Source organism: Ascidia mentula, chromosome 5 (genome assembly GCF_947561715.1).
Source record: "Ascidia mentula chromosome 5, kaAscMent1.1, whole genome shotgun sequence".
NCBI lineage: Eukaryota > Metazoa > Chordata > Ascidiacea > Phlebobranchia > Ascidiidae > Ascidia > Ascidia mentula.
This window is the reverse complement of record NC_138570.1, coordinates 9,864,466-9,883,245: the sequence shown is the minus strand read 5'-3', so window position 1 is coordinate 9,883,245 and position 18,780 is coordinate 9,864,466. Positions and strand designations below refer to the sequence as shown.

At 39.0% G+C, this 18,780-nt stretch overlaps 3 protein-coding genes across 4 annotated transcripts; 1 reads left to right on the top strand and 2 right to left on the bottom strand.

The window, feature by feature from the left end:
• Positions 1-34: 34 nt before the first annotated feature.
• LOC145902073 (uncharacterized) lies at positions 35-5,944 on the bottom strand. Of its 2 annotated transcripts, XM_082989923.1 has the most exons (10): positions 5,770-5,944; positions 5,191-5,425; positions 4,767-4,996; positions 4,572-4,697; positions 3,723-4,022; positions 2,842-3,026; positions 2,588-2,702; positions 2,068-2,163; positions 1,235-1,959; positions 35-1,156 (listed from the first exon to the last, which is right to left on the bottom strand). In XM_082989923.1, the coding sequence occupies exons 1-10, from the start codon at positions 5,924-5,926 to the stop codon at positions 512-514; spliced, it is 2,814 nt and encodes a 937-aa protein (XP_082846049.1). In that variant the 5' UTR covers positions 5,927-5,944; the 3' UTR covers positions 35-511. The 2 variants fall into 2 exon arrangements, with proteins under 2 accessions (XP_082846049.1, XP_082846048.1); XM_082989922.1 differs by having other exon boundaries at positions 35-1,959.
• A 597-nt stretch (positions 5,945-6,541) lies between these two features.
• LOC145903487 (uncharacterized) lies at positions 6,542-10,806 on the bottom strand. The gene is made up of 10 exons (XM_082991571.1): positions 10,741-10,806; positions 10,333-10,455; positions 9,793-9,921; positions 9,565-9,722; positions 9,242-9,356; positions 8,883-9,018; positions 8,378-8,526; positions 7,854-7,994; positions 7,309-7,490; positions 6,542-6,825 (listed from the first exon to the last, which is right to left on the bottom strand). Exons 1-10 carry the CDS (start codon positions 10,796-10,798, stop codon positions 6,736-6,738), a joined length of 1,281 nt encoding a protein of 426 aa, XP_082847697.1. The 5' UTR covers positions 10,799-10,806; the 3' UTR covers positions 6,542-6,735.
• Positions 10,807-11,228: 422 nt separating this feature from the next.
• LOC145902869 (uncharacterized) lies at positions 11,229-18,780 on the top strand. Its single transcript, XM_082990961.1, has 12 exons — positions 11,229-11,302; positions 11,640-11,731; positions 12,764-12,957; positions 13,500-13,612; positions 14,463-14,566; positions 14,909-15,008; positions 15,646-15,788; positions 15,945-16,067; positions 16,499-16,654; positions 17,828-17,995; positions 18,369-18,486; positions 18,639-18,780. The coding sequence occupies exons 1-12, from the start codon at positions 11,229-11,231 to the stop codon at positions 18,778-18,780; spliced, it is 1,527 nt and encodes a 508-aa protein (XP_082847087.1).

Genomic DNA, 18,780 nt, shown 5'->3' with positions numbered 1-18,780 from the left:
CCCACGGGATCTCTGCTTGTGCTCACTGTTCTCTAGGGCCGCAAATAAGGCGAAAATTCAGGCCCGAGGGCTCCAAACAACTCGCACTATAGTATGTAAAAACGGTGGCTTTGAAAACTATAATCAAATGTTTTTAAAGCTAAGTCAAATTTGTCTGCAGTTAATGCCACTTGTCCTTTTGTTATTTATGCGCGATACACGCTTTTTAGTAAAACTAATTTACGTGCCCTACTTTTAGAATAAAAATTGGCAAAAAGTTTCAAAAAAAGTTTATTTGACAATGTATTTTATCAATCCAACACATGTCAAAAACACTGGAACCTTAAACACCTCAGTGAATCAAAGCGAACTATAATGTTGCGAAATGCGATTGACGCAAATAGTGTCAACCACGACAGGTTCTAAGAAAAAGGGAGTTGAGTAGAGCACCACCCGACACACACACCAATCGATTGAATGCAACGACTGTCGCTCATACATAAAACCTATTAAAGGTCGGGAAAGAATGACGTCACGTCACTTCCGGTTTTGCGATAATTCCTTGACCCTGTTGCGCGCGGCAAATGTTTTCAATGGGTTGAAGTGTGTGCTTGTCCAAATAGGGCGAGTTTTGCGAAATGGCCTGCTGACGTTCGCAGATTGGCAGCAATGTGCGTTTGTCAAGGTACGGACTTCCCCCGGGATAATACGTCTCGGTTACTCCTTCGCTTTTATTCAAGGATTTTGTTGCTCCACAGGATGTTAGTTGACTTTCTTCTGCTTCTTCACTTCCCAGTTTCGTGTATGTTTGCGTCATATCTTCAACAACGTTAGTTTTCAGAGTAGTTTTGTCAAGATACGGTGAAAAACAATTATCTTCTCCAGACAACTCTTCCGGGACTGATTGGCCGCTTGCCTGCGCTGGACATATTTTATCTCTTGGGACGCATTTATCCAAATAGGGCGCTTCTATGTCATAAGTAAATGATTCAGTAACACTCGGTGGATCTTCCTGAATCTTGCCTCTTGCACAGTTTGTTTCCCACCTTGTGTTTGCGATAAACGCATTTTTTTCCACGTAAGGAGAAACTGCGCATTCGTCGGTGTCATCATCATGCACACGGCACCCTTTATCCCCATCCGCTTTACATACAGTGCTTTCAGACACCGCCATGACCTTGTGATCGAAAATAGGCTCACATACCAATGTATCTTTGTCTACGTAAGAACCTGGGGTGGTTGCTTCAATCTTTACCTTTGTCTCTACGTAAATCATTTCCTCGTCGCTTTCGCTGCTTTCTCCGTGGTAAGTGGATGGGGAGTCGGGGTAACCGCTATCCGTGCATGAAACAGCTGTCAGTGGAGGACTGCCCGGTTGCAGGTCGCCTACTGGAGTGGACGACACTTTACTGCTTTTGTCCTTATCTATAGGGTAAGAGAATAAGGAACAACCGCTGATTGGACAGTTATCGTTTCCCTTGAGTTTAGATTTTGGCAAAGTTGAATCTTCTTTCTTATTCAAGGAGGATTCAAGCGATTGCAAGTCATCGGAGATAAACCTCGCGCTAAAAGTAGTCGAGGGTTGTGGATATTCCGTTACGCCGGATTTTACCGAAACTGGATCCCCAGATGAAGAAGAGAAATTGAAGCTCCCGCCACTTGTCCCAACGCCTGAATCACACGACTTGTCGAAGTAAGCAGGCACCGCATTCGTCGACTTCTGCATGTAGTTTGATTCCAAGTCGCTATCGGCTGCAGCATCGTGGATGGAGTACACCGATATTTTCACATCGTGCTGTAAGGCGCCTTTGGCTGATAAATCTGAGGTCACATTGCTGTCGTTCCCCAGGCCAGAATCGTGGAAGGTTTTTAAACTTTCTTTTTGGGTGCCCGCTTGTTTATGGTCATTATATGACGAGGAAACGCTCTTGTCAAAATTTGTAGACTTTTGCAGATACTCTGGATTCGACACTGATGAATCTGCGCAACAAATTTCAGTTTTTATCATATGCATTGCATCCGTGGCATTCACATATATGTAAGCAGTTTTGCAAATGTAAAAAATCGTCCAAAAAAATGCAAACTAACCGTATGTCGGGTTATCGATGGATTGTGTGCGTAAACTGTTCTTCTTCTGCTTTAAATTTTCTTTATTTTCCAGTGGGTCTTTGTGATTTGTATAATCTGAACAATAAATTCAAACAATTTAGAAGCTGTTAAATAATGCTTGAACCAAAATAGATTTAGGTTGGAAACGACTTATAGCCAAATGCTATTTTGATGGCTGTTTTAAACATAGGCAAAGGTCGGGCATGTCGGTACTTGTGGTAGAACAAGGTGCCCGCAGGCATTAAAGTTTTTTTTGGCAATTCCAATGCTAATGGCGTAAATCTGCCCAAAGTAGACTAAACCATCGCAACCCACCATTCAAATAGTTAAATGTGGTAAATTGTGGTTATCTCTTCGTCTCAGTGAAATGATCAGTAACATATGGTTTTTATATTTACTGTGTGACTTTGTAACCAGTTCGGTAAGTTCTTTTTCTCATTGTTCAACCCCCATAAGTTACAAACTTCTTGGTGGATTATATTTTCCTTATCAAACTCACAGTAACACGCTTTCATCTTGTATTTTCCCAAGTCCATGACGTCGACCTTTTCAGTCCCACAAAGATCGTATTTACAAGCAGACAAATCTCCAACGTCGTCCTTCAGTATGTCGTCCTATGCAGACATAAAAAAACAAGACTATTTATTGAGTCAAGTATTTAGTTACACTGAAAACGCAGAAAATAATCTGTAGAATAGTCATTTACTGTGACATGCTACATGTAGCACAATACAAATTTTATCATAGGCTTACCAGCTGTACAGGGACTTTCCTCGAGTCTTTAAGCATTTTGCTGTACTTTTTCTTCCATCGCCACATTATCAAAATCACGACCGCAACGAGGATAGTCGAGCCGACCGAACTCACGACGATGATCAACGTCCAATTCCGAACGTATTTTTCGTCTGTTCCTCTAACGGGTACATGTAGGTATGTCTCTGTGTTATAAAGGATTTGCATATAAACGAAATGTTTAAGAACGTGACCAGACGTCGAGAATTTATAAAATAGACAATGTAACAAATTGCTAGTTTGCTTGTGATAATATCAACATACAGCGGAACGTTCAAGAAATTTCCATCAGAACAATAGTGGTTGCAAAACATCTTTGTTCAGCTATCGTCTGCGCGCATTTGCATATAAATCTCTGCCAGGAAATAAGGTTTTGTGCTTATTGGTACATGTTTGTATTGGATGCATTTTTTTAGCAAAAATTAATGATTTATAAAATATTGCAAGATATTCTATGGGAAATCTCCATGAAAACCGGAAGTTGGCGGATCCGAAGACTTAATTGAGGTTTATTCCATTTTAGCGCTGTGTTAGACGAATCTGCCCCTCAACAAACTCATACATGCGCTATGCGTCATTCTCAAGCCCCACGTTGCCTGTGACACTTGGAAAGATTCACCGCACCAATGACATAACTATCGAGACAATTTATTCCTATTTTAGCAATATTTAATCCCTGAAGGTGGACATTGCTGGTTATTTGCCTCCATTATTTCTACATCTTTTGTTTAAATTGTTAAGCTACACCCTTAACTCAAAGCGCCGCATCACATCACATCAGTTTGAGAACCACTGGACTTTAACAATGCTAGAAAAAAATAACGGGAAATCTTCCCACTTACCATTGTGTGGCATGCATTTCACCACGACATGGTCGGATGCGTTCACCGTCGACCACAACACCATGCACGTAAAAGTGCTGTTATCCGGATTTGCCGAGCTCATGTTGTAAACGCTATCAGCAGAGTCATTGCCGCTGTCGTAGCGTTGCGTATCACATTCCACTGTCTTGTTTGGTTGGGAGAGATGAAATATACGATCCTGTTGGTAAAGGTAACCGGACATGTGGAAGACGCCGCGGTTGAATAACTCGCTGTCCACGTTGTACGGCGACGCGTCCGTGTTGTTTCCCATTACTTCATCTGAAACAATTTCATTTAATTTAAGATCATGCATCCAAATTTATATCTAAAGTTTTACATTGAGAAGCCAAATTCCGCGGTACGCCATATCAGTATCTGGTTACATAACAACCATAGTTTGTATAGTGCTTCTCGTGACAGTCTGATTTTTGGGCATTTGTTGCACCTGAGGGAGCGAGTGGTAGCTCAAAAACGTCGTGCTATTATTCGTTTGAAAAAAAGCAGTCTGTTGTGCAGAAGTGCACAGGAAACAATAGCAATTTACAAGCCAATAATTAATAAATAAATAATAAATTATAATTCCTATTGCACACAGCAGGACTGAATATTGTAAATAACCATTTCTAAGTCATGGTTGATTTACTTTTATTCATAGTTTGTCCAAACGAAATTAACGATGAAATTCCTGTTGCTGCCAGGCATTTCTGGCATAAACGTACTGTATTTTACGACGTTTCAGACGAAACGTACATTTCTAATTGAAATTAACGATAATCATTATCCCAAAATATTATTTAAAACATTTAAATGATAAAAAGCCAGTTAGACCTTCGGGCATATTGAAGACACACACGGAATCATACTTCTTTGCTTCCAGCTTCCTGACGTACTTCTCAAAAACCGTTACCTTTGTCGGTAAATCTTTTTGGAACGGTTTAACTACAGTTCCCCAATCTTAAAAAAAACAGCTTAGTAAAATATTGCAACCTTTCAAGAAGAAAAAAATCTAAGCCCCAGACTTACTTCGGTGACTTGTCGGGTCCGTACCAAGCGGATCTGTGGGTACCAATTGTTCAGGTTGCGCCGGTACAGGAAACATCGTGCAATCGTGGCTGACGTTCAGTTGTGCAAACGAAGTAACCCGAAATAGTGTAAGACTGAAGAAGAGTTCGGTGTCAAAAAGAAGTGTCACTTTTGTTTTACATGTATTTGCGGTCAGTGGTACCCCGCAACAGCCTCGTAAAGGAAGAAACCTGAAAACGAAATATCGTCCTTATTTTTTTTTATAGATTGTTAATTGGTGTATGTTTGTCTTACATTTAATGATAAAAACCAGTGAAATATTTAAGTCGAAACATCCATGACTAATCATTACTCGCTAAAAGTGTCAATATTGCATACAATCTACTCATGATGGATAATGTTGCTATCGATTGCTATAACCAACCTCCGGGGTGGTTGGGTTATGTTGACATCTGTATTGTTGTATTCAGTCACCCCGTCGTTTGGATAAAATAAGCTATCTGGAGGAGTGTGTTCAACTGCATAAACAGTGAGTATAATGTGTCTTGCTTCCACAATCTCGTTACTATATTGCCAATCAAAATTTCCACAAACGTTTTTGACAAATTTCACTTGATTCTGGCCAAGGTAGCTGTCCAAAATTTCCTCGTATATATTTTCTGTCAAAAAGAGGTGGTCAAGCTTTGTTGTCGCCTTTTTCAGGAGTTTATTAGGACTAATGTATTTGCGGAGAAAAAAAATCCTTTTATTCAGACTATTGCACTTGAAAAATAACTGCCGTTGCTGTAAAAACATACAAAGACAAAAATCATAGTGTAATTGTAGCTGTATTAATTGGAAAACGGCATGAACAAAGCCCGAGGGCCAAATTTGTCTTCTAGTTTAGTACTAATTTGTTTCTGAGGAACATCTCTTAGCTCTTAATGAAAGGCCGCGTGTCAAATAATTGCTTTATCAAAAAAGATTCAATCACACAATGAAACCGTATCACATCAATTCCTACCCGATTTCTTCTCGAAGTCGGTGTGGAAACACGTTTCTCCACACACCTTTTCTTCTGTCCTGATGTTATTTGGGCAGGTTAACGTGCTTCCAAGCACCTGGGCTATGGCGTACACAAGCGCCAGCCATAATGTAGCATGGCAGTGCCTAAACTCCATGTACGACACACTGTCAAAAACCTTTGAAAACACGTGTAATTTTTATATCATCGCATGAAACACAACTCCGAAAACCGAACCATTGTTCTTGTAGACTTTCGACTCGAATAGTTATTTGTCTATTTATTGTGCAAGAATATGATTCAGTTTGCAGAGAAGTTATAAAATTGTGTATGCTGTAATTGTTACCTCTGAGATTTTGTCACAATACTAAGTTAAATAAAAAGGAACTATCCACCACTTCTCAAAGTCAAACAGCGTGACATGTTTCAGCGTTATACAAGTTATATAATTTTATTTCCCATCGTACACATACTTGATTTACATTAGTCTTGCTTTCTCGCCAATAGAAATTTAACATCTGTATTTCAATAACTACACAAAGCTCTCTAAAGGTACATCAGGCTCATCTTCCTCGTTAAACTGGCTTTGGGAGAAGTGATGTCGTAATAAAGGTCCTGCTATCTTCGGCTCGTACTCGTCTTTATACGTCACGTTATTAGTAGCCGCGGGGCATCTTGCCACAAAGCGTTGGTGTTCGAACTTCTTGAGCCTCGTGACTGTTTCTATTGCAAGCGCTATTATCGTGACGCTATATCTGTGGAAAATGGAGAATGGAACTTTTTCTAGTTTATTGTGTCCCTTTGCATCCGATACCGTGCACATAGAAAGGCGCACGAAATTCTTGCACCTCAAATAACAGTTGACGAAAGGGAAAAACAACATCGAGTCGCAAAAAGACGGCAAGGAAAACAACTTAAGTGGGAAAACAAGTATAAGTTCGGCTCCTTAGCGGCCACTTCATCGTCCTAAGGCGACTCTTCAATGGTCACAGTAGGATTGCTTCGTCCGAATCCTGAGATTGTTCTTGGGGCTCGAGAGCGGCCCTTGTGCGGCGTCTACGTGCGAAAAATAAGTTGTTTTTTTTTCGCACGGAACCAAAACTCCAACCCAAGATTATTTTAGGCCGTTTACTGCTGTGATTTTAAACCTTAAAATATGCTGATTCCGAAACATGGTATATTATAATGTTTGGCAATTTCGTTTAAAAATTTGGTGCAATTGCATACTAGGAATAATATCCCGTGTTGGGTCAAAAGTAAAAAGTTGTCAAATATGTTTATGTCATAAATGCCTAGGTGTAAACATTTGTGAATCAAATTATGGTGAATTGCATTTTTACATCAACTACAATGAGTTCCTGGACCCAAAATAATGCAGATAAACTGAAAGAATGTCGGCTATTTCTCTTGTTTAATGTAAACTATAGGAAGTTTACGTATCTCATGCTCCTTTGTAAATAGTTTTGTAGCCTAAATATCAAACGTCCGGTTTTGAAGCTCCATGCGGAAAGCGAAGGAATAATAACAAGTACGTTTTACCGCATAAACCGCGTCGCAATTATAGGTTGCACTCTTCTGTTTCTGTCTTCGGCTGTAAATGCAGAATACCAGCAATACGATGATGAGAATAAAGAGGACAATCGCCAGCACAATGACCACGATCACCCATGTACTGAGTCCTCCAATCAGCAGTGGTGGCTCGGTTGTCGTTACTCCGGACACTATGCCGTGAAACAAATTTTAATCCAAAATTACGAAGTACAATAACTTTATTTGTATGTAATTTGAAATGGGGAAACTATTTTTATTTATCCACCGATGTGAAGTTTATTGGTCTAAACGTGTCTTCAACTATAGATCACCTTCGAGAATTCATGAAATGATTAAACAGAATTACAGCGTAAACAACAGCAAAAGGTATTCCCTGTGCGTTACCCAATGTCACACCTTGACCTTCAAACTGAAGGATTAAAAAGTTCCAAACGAATGGGAAATTTTCCTGGAAATTTGTGAATTTCGGCCGTTATTTATTTCATGCAGTGAGTCAGTGTGTATGCGAGCATTGCGCCATCGTCGGGGCTTACCGTAGGTCTTGTGGAAGCACCATCGGTCGTAAGTGGACGAAGCCGTCTCCTGGTAACAGCAACCGCGTGACTCGCAAGTGAGACGTTCGATTCCGGCCCATCCACATTCGACGCGCGATTCGCCGCCGTCGCACACCAAATCTGCGTATTACACAACCGCATGAAAAATTTCCGAACATTGTGTATCGCGCTGATTGCGTAATTACATTTTAATAATCTGTCCTTATGGCACAATTAGACGTAGCTTTTATTGACCAACGCGAAAGCTAGTGTTTTTTTCAATACAAAAGACAGTCTTTTTAAAGATTGCCAAACTACAAGAATTCAGTAATGCAAAAATGAATCAGCTTTGCTTCAAATATTTTCTAACCCAGTGCAACCGTCCCAAAAGTCACCCCAAATGATGCTGCACGTCTTGTCGTATAGTTAAATGATAAATAAGTGTTACAATTATGTGATGGTACAAAAAATGGTACTAAAAATCGTTAACATAATATTAAAAATATAAATAAATTATGGTTTACCTTCACTAATGCTTGTGTTGACATTACACACAAAAGAATTGCAGCAGAAATGGCAAACCGAACCAGCTTGACCAGGCCTACACTGCTGCATGTTGGTGCTTGCGGTCGTCTCACAAAACTCATTCGAGACGCAGTTGCGGGTGGCATACCTGATATATATTCACAATTAATTTGTGTTATTACTGGAACAACCGTGATTTGTCGTCTACGCCTAACTTATAAATTTAAATTTTTTATTGGTGCCCATGACATTCTACATTGTGTATGTGTTGTTTATTTACATTGTAATCTTTAATGCATAAAGCACTGATTTTATTGTCACTATATCGCCTTTTCCTCTTGCGTATCGTCGCGCGTAAATTGAAACATGAAATAATAAGGTTGGGTTAAATAAACGTAAACACCTTTACAGCATTACTAATGTTTGCTCTTCAGAAACCTAAAATGCCTTTAACATTTAGATTTAACTTTTGATTGGTGTTCAAACAATAAACATCAAACTTACGTTTCTCCACCTTCGCTTGGATACAACAGAGTTATAACACAAGATAGTTGGGAAAGTGAACATGGCTGTAATATCGTTGTGTTTAGATCGGACAAACTGGAGTTAGCAGTGACTGCGCAAATTGCGAAGTAGTTATCTACAAAGTACAGCAAAGGTTGAAGAAGCATTCCAAGCACTTACATATATGGGTGAAATCATGTTTACGAAATTCTAAGATACCAAAAACACAAAAGTAAACAAAAAAAGTTAACTGTTTATTTAAAGCAACTTTGATTCATTGGAACCTGCAAAGAAACATGGTAGTTGCCAGGCTAAGTTTATTGATGGTCGTTAGTTAAATTACACATGACTTGTGTCACCTGAATGGTTGGTGATTACTTGGGTGAGGTTGGTGGGTAAACTGTGCAACCCGTCGTAAACCGATCTCACATCGAAATCATACGAGGCTCCCGCATCAAGACCGGATATGGTCGCCTATGGATAATGATACGTCAGTGTTTCAATCGACATGATTGCATTACTTGTGCACTGTTGACGCGAATTTTTGTTTAATGTAAATTTACCTTCCTTCAATTCAACTGTTACAAAAAAAATCGTGCTTTTGCAAGTAAGCCTGCACTTGGTGACATCCCAAATCAACAAACAAACATTATCGAATTTCAAGTTTTACGTGGTTACTGACCTCTTGTCCGCTGATGTCGTTAACAAACATTGAAGTGCTTCCCTGTCGTCTATACTCCACTTGGTAAGTGTATTCTCCATTACACTGTAAGTCCCAACCCAGGACCGCATGCCTCGAACCCACGCTCTTTAAAATCACATTCTTTGGACTGTTGGGTCCTAATTATCAACACACAACGCATTCAAAGTCAAATACGCTTTACTTGTGGTTTTTGAATATAAGACTTACTCCAGGTTAGATATGGATCGGGCAAGTTGCAAAAATCTCCTTCACAGCAGATAGCCGCATTGTCTCTTGTACAAAATCTGTCTACGCTTTCTTGGCAATTTGATACTGCGTCCTGGCAACCTTTCCGGTCTGTTCAAATATAACCGCCGGTAAGGTTTCGTGTTTTGTCATTGCGTCAGTTTCAAACCAACGTTCCACTTGAAAAACATTGCGAAATTTTTTAGCACCATTTTAAAATAACTTATTAGGGTAGTAAGAATATAAACGAGCGCGACGATTCAAAAATGGGTGAATTAAAAACAATTTGTTCGGAAAAATCTTGCCATGATGCTTTGCTAAAAGTGGCAAACGATAATATTAAGAATATACTAAAATTTCCCCATTTACTGCAGACAATTGTGTCGTCATAACCTCCGAAACTACTTATTTAATTACGAGCCTTGGGCAGTTTTTACGGATGTAAACGCTCAGATCGGCTGTGGCAAATGTAGGTGGGCGCCATCGGGAGATAATTAAATACACCGACAGCTTGTGACTTACAATATCTGATTCCATCCCTTAGCCAAGTCAACGAGTAACATCTCGCACCCACCGGACAAGGTAAAAATAGGTCGCAATTGTCTGTGAGGAACCGGGAGCTGCAGATTTGGCAAACCTGTGCATCTGTATACAAAAGCTATTTTTTTATGTAATAACGTGTCGTGCTTTGCATCAAGGGCACGCGGTAAATTGGCAAGGTCAAAATTTGCTAAAAAGGGATTGGGCTATTAAGTAAAGCAACATGTCTGAAATTGTCCTTCTACAATTGGGCATATATCCCAGAACCACTGTGCAACTGAAATTTCACTTCTCATTAAAAATAGGTTTGTATTGCTATCTGCTAACAATATTTTTACTTACTTGGTTACTGGAAAAGCTAACACTAATTCACATACTATTCCAACGTACCTGCTCTCATCCAGAGTGCAACCAAAGGAAGAACAACACTAAGAACACTACCTTCCATCTTATGCAACAGCGTGAATGATCACAAAAATTTGCAAGTCGTTTTATTTACGCAGAACTGATTGACCAAACACGGTCAACCAACTGTCCTATATATGACGTCACTTTCTAAATATTAGATCTAAGCGTGGGACGACAATTGAATTCAATTTGGGGCACCTGGTTGCCCCCGGTAATTACCCTGTGATTTTCCCTCGCCCGGCGGCACTTTCAATAGGTTGGGGTTTGCGGGGTAGCTTTGATGTGGGTTCGTGTTACATACTGCTGCTGGAAATAATGCCACTTCTTAGCAAATGTGGATGACACTGATGACACGAAAAATTACCCATGCATAAAATAGATCCACTTAACCCATCACACTATGATGCGTTGGCCGTTTGATATGCACTCAGTCCAATATTTTTGGAAACTGACTTCAAACTTTCTCTGAAATGGATTCTTGCACGTCAACGGCAAAAGTTGTGATCCCAGTTTATTTCGACAAGAAACTTCTTATGTCTTCTTTGTATGAGATATGAGTTAAGCGTTAAAATTGGCCGAGCTGACGCTGTATGGAAATACCGAACTCTGGGTTTACAATTACATATGCATTGATTGTTTTTCAAACTTACGGTTGAAAATATTAGCCGGTCCCTATTATTTTATGTTTTAAATTCCATTTTAATCAAACTCATGGTTAATAATAAGTTTTTTTTTATATTTCATTTGACATAAACAAGATATTTTTTCTTGTGTGTTGGTGGTAGCAACACTACTTTATTGGTTATATATTTGGCCGTAAGCGCATATAATCAATTTTTGTGATCTGCTTCCAAAACTGTTTTGTAACCCGGTTATTCTAGACCGAATGATTATATCTGCTACAAAAAGTGTTTGGACCAAACAAGTTTAGAAATGTGGACGGCGCGTGACAATAACCCAATCCCAGAGGATTGTAAGAGGACCAGCTCCCACTATGAGCACGTTCAGGGGTGAAACCTCTTAACCTTGCCCATACTTGTCCTTCTATTTCCTTCAAGCGGGCGAAGAGGTGTTTTGTCTGTGTCACCACACGACTATCACCAAGCGGAGCCGTTTGAAGTTGCGTGAAGATAGCCTCGTAGCCAAGCACCCTTTGGTAAACTTCTTGCCGTGTCAAATCAACAACTAATGAAAAGCCCGCTAACGACCTGCCCTTGAAAGCCTCGCGACAAATGCGCTCCACGAGTGCTGACGTCAGTGCGGAAAATGTGGCTACGGTTGAGGAGTGGCAATCGACACTAAACGCCACCGTGGATTGCAGAGGTTTTCCTTCAAGTTCAAAGTCAAAGAAGTGGACTGGCTTTGCGGAATGGCTTGTATGGTTTAGCGCGACATATTAAACTGCATCTACTGCTGCTGCAGTTTTCGGATGAATCTCCAAGAAAAAAATATGCGTTTTGTATTGATGCTGATATTACACGCGTATATGGGACTTCAACGGTTTTCCTACGGTAAGCAAACTTATATTTTCAGTATAAATACTTTTTCATATTTTTGTTTTTTTGACACTTGTTATACGATCTCTGGTTGTCACAATAGGTTTGACTTGCAAATATAAAGCAAACTATTAGGATTTAAATCCTATAGTTATAAACTTTAAGATGAGGAGTTGCTCCATAGTTTTGACAAACTCTTTGTTAACACGATGACATTTTCAACAAACAATTTTTTACTTGGATTGCGTAAAATATTTAAGTTAATTTTGCGTACAATCTTTAAGATTCTATTAGTACATTTTCTTTTCTGGTAAACGTTTTAATAGGATTTTATTCATTTCAGTTCTGTATGTTTTTTCATCACTTCCAACCATAGTTAATTTTATTTTCTCCGGGATATTTTTTCACCACTGGTAAATGTTTTTACGCACCATCAATACATACATTTTCTTCTTTCGCGTTTTGATTTTAAACAATTTATGGGTTTTGATTTTAAACAATTAATGCAGCCCAAGATGAAGGTACTACAAGCGACTCTTTCGACGAAACAACGGAGGGTCCGTGTGGAGGCGAACTTGTAACAGATGAGTTTACTCTGCTGAAAAATCCTGGCTACCCAGGCCCGGGCAACCCTCAGGGAAGATATCCTCCCAACTCGGATTGTGAGTGGTTTTACGACGGAGACGAAGACACACTGATCGTGGTAAGACACAAACAGTTATTTCCACACATTTACATAGGCCTGATGAGTGGAACTTGCCGGAGGTTTGTACGGATTTTGAGTTCATGAATAAAGTAGATCTTGTTAGATTTCGGCAAAGTGAATTCAGTTTAAATTTCCAACTATAGCCTATAGGTTTTAAAGGATCCCAGATGTTCATGTTAATATTTGAACACAACATCGTGTACTATAGCGAAATTAACTGTAGTACATGTTGTTTGCGATCCACATTCCAGAACATGTTAGAAAAATTGCCTTGTTTATTGTAAATGTTCTCATTTAGTTTAATTTTGTGTGATAAAAAAAAGGAGGGTTTGTGTTTCAAGAATGTCATTGGTATCTGCAGTGTTTTGTTTTCACTGAATTCGTGGAATCGATTGAAACAAAACAATCTCCTTTTCAACGTTTAGTTTTTATCACATTTAACAAAACTTCTTAAAACCCAAGTCAAAGTCAACAGGTGTTTCTGACAACTTTGTTTCAACACAACTTTGACCGTGGTTTTGACGTTATTTACTTGCCAGGTAAAGTTTTGGGACTTGGTCATTGAAATCGGAGCAGAAAACTCCAACATCACCTGCGATTATGATTTCATCAATATATCGATATCTTTACTGTCGGCCAGGAAATATTGCGGGTAAATATTACAATTGCTTTGTTCCATAAACATGCGAAAAATTTCTCCTATAACATTTATACCAAACTCCACAAAAAGGGTATCTTCCTTACTTACAGGGTTTCCATTGGTTAACACAGCTACAAGTTTAGACACGAAAATAAATGCAATGGCACTAAACGTTTGCTCTGATAATGACGCTAAAAATATAACCGCATAACATAACACCTCAAGGTATTCTGAATGATTAGTATATGCTTTGTTGAAAATACCATGCTACAACTTAGTGTAAAGTTGGCCTAATGTTTGAAACAGACAGGCTCTTTGCAAGATGGATTGCCAATCCGCCCGAGATAAATAATAACAGATTTCAGAAGAAGTAACCAGAAGCCATCCGGCTTTCAGTCACAAGTGTCTGTAAATTGTTCAAGATCCTTCAAATGCGTCCGCTGCGCAACCGAAAGTTTTGTGACAAAAATCGATAAAGCTTCTTGCCGATGGTTCTTTAGTCTATTTTTGAGCTCGACCGCTACTTGTTCTCTGAAGAGGTGTGTTTTTCGAATTAAGGATGGTCGCCATTTTGAGTGAAAACCTTACTCAAGTGTATGACTAAAGGGACTATTCATAGGAAAGGTGTCCTTGTGTATCATATCAAACTATCTTCTCAGAGCATCACAACACAAAAAAATTTCCTGCGACCAACGTGATTATGGTTTTGACAATAGTTTCAACGAAAGTGACAAAATGACAATTTAAATGTTTAATTTTGTTGAACTGTTATTTTGTTGAACTGTTTTTAAACGATAATGTTATTGTGTAAAAAAAATTAGTGAGAAATTGTTTTGCTTTGAAAATATGTTTTGTCCTGTAGGTTCTCGTTACCTCCGGATACCATTGTCGGTTTCGGATCTTTAAAAATCCATTTCTTCAGCGACCAGTCGGTGAACTACCGTGGATTCCAGCTCTCCTACAAAAGTAGGTAGTGGTGAGCAATTGTAGCGAAACAGCATTCTGGTAACGGGCTCACACGAACCTGGCTCGAGGGTCGTTCTACCGAGGGGCGGATTACGCGCGGGGGTACTCCAAATCTTATTCAAGGCGGATTAATTGACCACTCAACATAATTCACACCTTATGATAAACGAGCTTTCCCTCGAAGACAAAACCTTTGCCCGCGCAGTTGCTGGGTCCTGAATTAAATGACAATTTCGATTCAGGCAGGAAATTATTCTTCTTTCTTAAATAATTGCCATATTTCTACAGTAGGTAAGCTGGCAAACCACTTCAATAATTTCAATATTATTTATACTCATGCAGTAACACCAGGATACAATCCATGCGAACCGAACCCGTGCACAAGCGGGGAGTGTGGAAGGTCGGAGGATCGCGTCCGACCAAAATGCATTTGCGATCCAGGGTAAGAGCTGGCATATGATGACAAATTTGTTGAAAATCGGTTTCAAATTGCAATTTAATCAGAACAAGCTTGAGGAAAATATTACATGTGTAAACCATATACACCAATACCAAAGCTCTGAAAAAATTTAGGTCATTCCTTGAACTTAAACCAACTATGTTTCGTTGTCTGTTCAAAAGCATCTTCGAAACTAGTTGGCATAAATCATTGTATTGAATTTGTGTATAAGCTGCAGACAGATGGCCCTTTTAGGTCGAAACAGTGGCCATCTGTCTGCAGCTTATACACAAATTCATATTATTGGCTCCACATTGCTTATCATTGTATTGAATGTTTGAAACTATGTAGCATAATTTATATCTAAATTTAACTTTGGATGTTCTTGTCCAAAACAAATCAGATCTGTTTGGCTAGAAACGACATTTTAGCAATCCTATTGCCCTCTTAACCAAATAAATCAGATACTGAAGTATCTGACGCGCAGTACAGATGACGCAAGTCGGGCTGTGTGACTCATTTTGCAAAACTTCCCAAGCGAGCCTTAAAGATTTTCAACAAGGTTTCAGTTCCTTGTCGTCATGGTTACATCTATACCCTGCTTACACAAAGCATGGAAATTGTGCGTTTGTTGTTGAAGCGTAACGGGAGAGTGGTGTGAAGCGGACATACGAGAATGTGAATCGGAACCATGTCAGAATGGAGGAACTTGCTCAGAACCCGAAATCAACAAATACCATTGTCAATGTCCAATACGTTGGGACGGAGACGACTGCGAAATAGGTTTGTGTGAAAGTAAACTGTCAGTCATGTGGGAAAAAAATGCATTCAACGTTTTTAAAAATGATTTAATATTTGCCCAGTTTAGCGTTTATGCCAATGTGATGGCCGGACTAAATGCTTGCAAACATTTATGTAGGATTTTTTGTGTTTCTTTAGAGCTTGATTCTCCTTGTCAAAGTTCGCCGTGTCAAAATGGCGCCACCTGTAATATGAATGAAGAAGAGTTTTCATATTCTTGCGAGTGTGCTGAACACTACAAGGGATTCAATTGCGAAATCGGTAGAATGTTTTTTGTTTATGATATAAGTTTTAAGCTGCTCACTGGGCCATGTTCCTATAAATATAACGCACAACTATACATTTAACGCACAACTAAACACTCCCTAAACATAGCCATATTGCAAACTTTATTTTTTTGTGAATTAATTCGGGAATCATTTCCCATTCTGTTGCAAGTGGCCCTGATGATTACCACCTTATTTTAAATATATAAACGAAAAGAAACGAAAGTTTCTTAGATAGTGTATAACTTTAATTTTTGTTGTAAAAAATCTTGAATTTTGATCTAGAAAAACTTGCCGAAAAATCACGCAAAATGTATTTTAGCTCTGATTAGAATGCTATACAAACTTCGACAACTCTAAAAATCCTAAAAAAGATAAATTAAGTGGCTTTGTGAGGTACCATGTTGCTATTATTTACAATGTAAGGCGATCTCCCGCCGTGTCTCTCCTCGCCTTGTCTCAACGGTGGAAGTTGCGAAAATCTTCCCAATGAGGAGGAAAGTGATGAGGATTATCCTTCTGATTTTGACGGCTTTCGATGTGCTTGCACCAAAGATTGGCGGGACGAATTGTGCCAAAGAGGTGTTTATAGAAAGGCTCGCGGCTGCTGCTTTTCTGGCTTGCCAAACTTTGCCTTTTCACTGTGTCCATGCTTGCGCGAGCACAGTTGCTGGTTTCACGACCAAATGCTTGCAGTTATTTGGCTCTCAAATCAGTTATAAAATACTAAGCAACTAATTTTTTTAGCAAGGCCGCACTGGACAATCTTCGAATTTCCTTAAGCATGCTTGTGCTAGTATAGACGCTGTTTTTTCATTCAAAATGCATTCGAGTAGGCCTAGATGCCCATTGCTTCCAGTTATTTTTGCTATTAGTTCTTTGTGGTATGACATGTAACATTATCGTTCCAACGAAGTCTAGGAGAATGCAGAAATCTGTATTCTGCGATATAACATTTTGTTTGTAAGACATTCGATTTCAAAAGACAAAGCTGACCAACAATAAATAATAAAATGCAAGTTTAAGGCTCTTTTCTGTTTGATTCAGATTATATTATGTACAATTGTTTTTTAATTTTTTTAATTGTTTAATTAAGTTGAGATATCCGAATCGAAATGACCAAAAAATAAAACTCGAAAGGCATTCTTGCAAGCCACGATTTTGTCTTTGCTTGAATGTATAGGCTGCTTGATTTCTGTACACTTCAATCTTCTACCTCCATGCATCAATGCTGAATTTCGACCTGAACCTCGCTGTACAACACACCTATTACATAGCGGAGGTTGTTGCCAAACGCCCCCAATCATAGAAACAATATACGTTACTGGCCCATATTGTTATTAACACTGTCATGTTAAAATAAGACGTTTCGCCAAAAACTTATGTCATCATCAGTTTGACTGACATGACAGTGTTAATAACAATATGGGCCAGTCTCTTTATACTCAGAATTATGAGAAAACCCGTGAGTTGTGTTCCTAATATACGTTACTTTTTCTGAAAATCCTAAAAATATTAATCCATATCTACTTATCTACATCGATCAACGGGAGACATTCTTGACATTTTTTAATTGTGTGGGCAGAAAAACACCCTCTGCTAAACGGATGATAGAAGTGTTCTTTAATTCCACAGCTTTGCTCAATTCTGAGTTAAACTTCGTCTTTTCCCCGCAACGAATGGGACATATAAATATGAAGCTTTTCATGAAATCATCTTACTGCTCTTATATATTTACTGTGTTTACGTCGACAGAGGCCGGCTGTGGAAACCCTGGAATTCCCTACGTTACCGAGGATAAACGTTTTGAGGAAGGTTCGATCGTCGAGTTCTCTTGCGTTGAAGGATTCACCCTCACCGGCCCAGTGAACTTGACTTGCTTCGAGGATGGCACCTGGTCCCACGCCATGCCAGAGTGCATAAGTAGGAACAAAATGTCCAGATAAGCCAAATAAAAACAACATTTTATTTGATAAACTCGTACAAATTTTGTTATTTAATTTTTATATTTTAAATTTAAGTAAGCCGACTAAAAATCGGCGATAATTATAGGATTTATGATTAGATAAGCGCGTACATCAGCGTTTATATTTGGCTCATCACATATTTACAAAACAAATCGTTAATACAACATTGGTTTTGCGTCTGATGCAATCACTATCGATTGATTCCGTATCGCAATGCAGAAAAAACGAGTGCAATATATTTATATCCAGCCCTTGACTTACAGCAACAGAAACAAAATGCCATAAGTCTAGCACTTAGTTTATAAAATATTGAATTTTGTGCGAATCAGGTAACACCACTTCTACCGAAGAAGAAGGAGTTTCAACGTGGCTAGGAGTCATGATTGGCCTCGGGGTGGCGCTAGCGGTCAAGTTGGTCATATTTACACTGTGGATGGTTTACAAAGGGTGGGATATTCTTGTTTTGAATTTTAAGAGAAAAAATTAAATTGTTGGAAATGTATTAGTTAACACAAAAAAATGTTTATAAATCTGATCAACCAAATGCTCGATGCTACGTAACCGTGCCCACAATATGATGCGTATTTTGAACATCCAAGGCCTTGGATGAAGCTTGATGGAGCCGAACTAAATCTACGCTCCACCTTCAGCTTACGAAGCAAGTCGGATCTGAGTTACATAAGCGACGAGGTGTTTAGAGAAGAAAATCCACAAAGAACTTACCGCGGAAACATCCCTTGA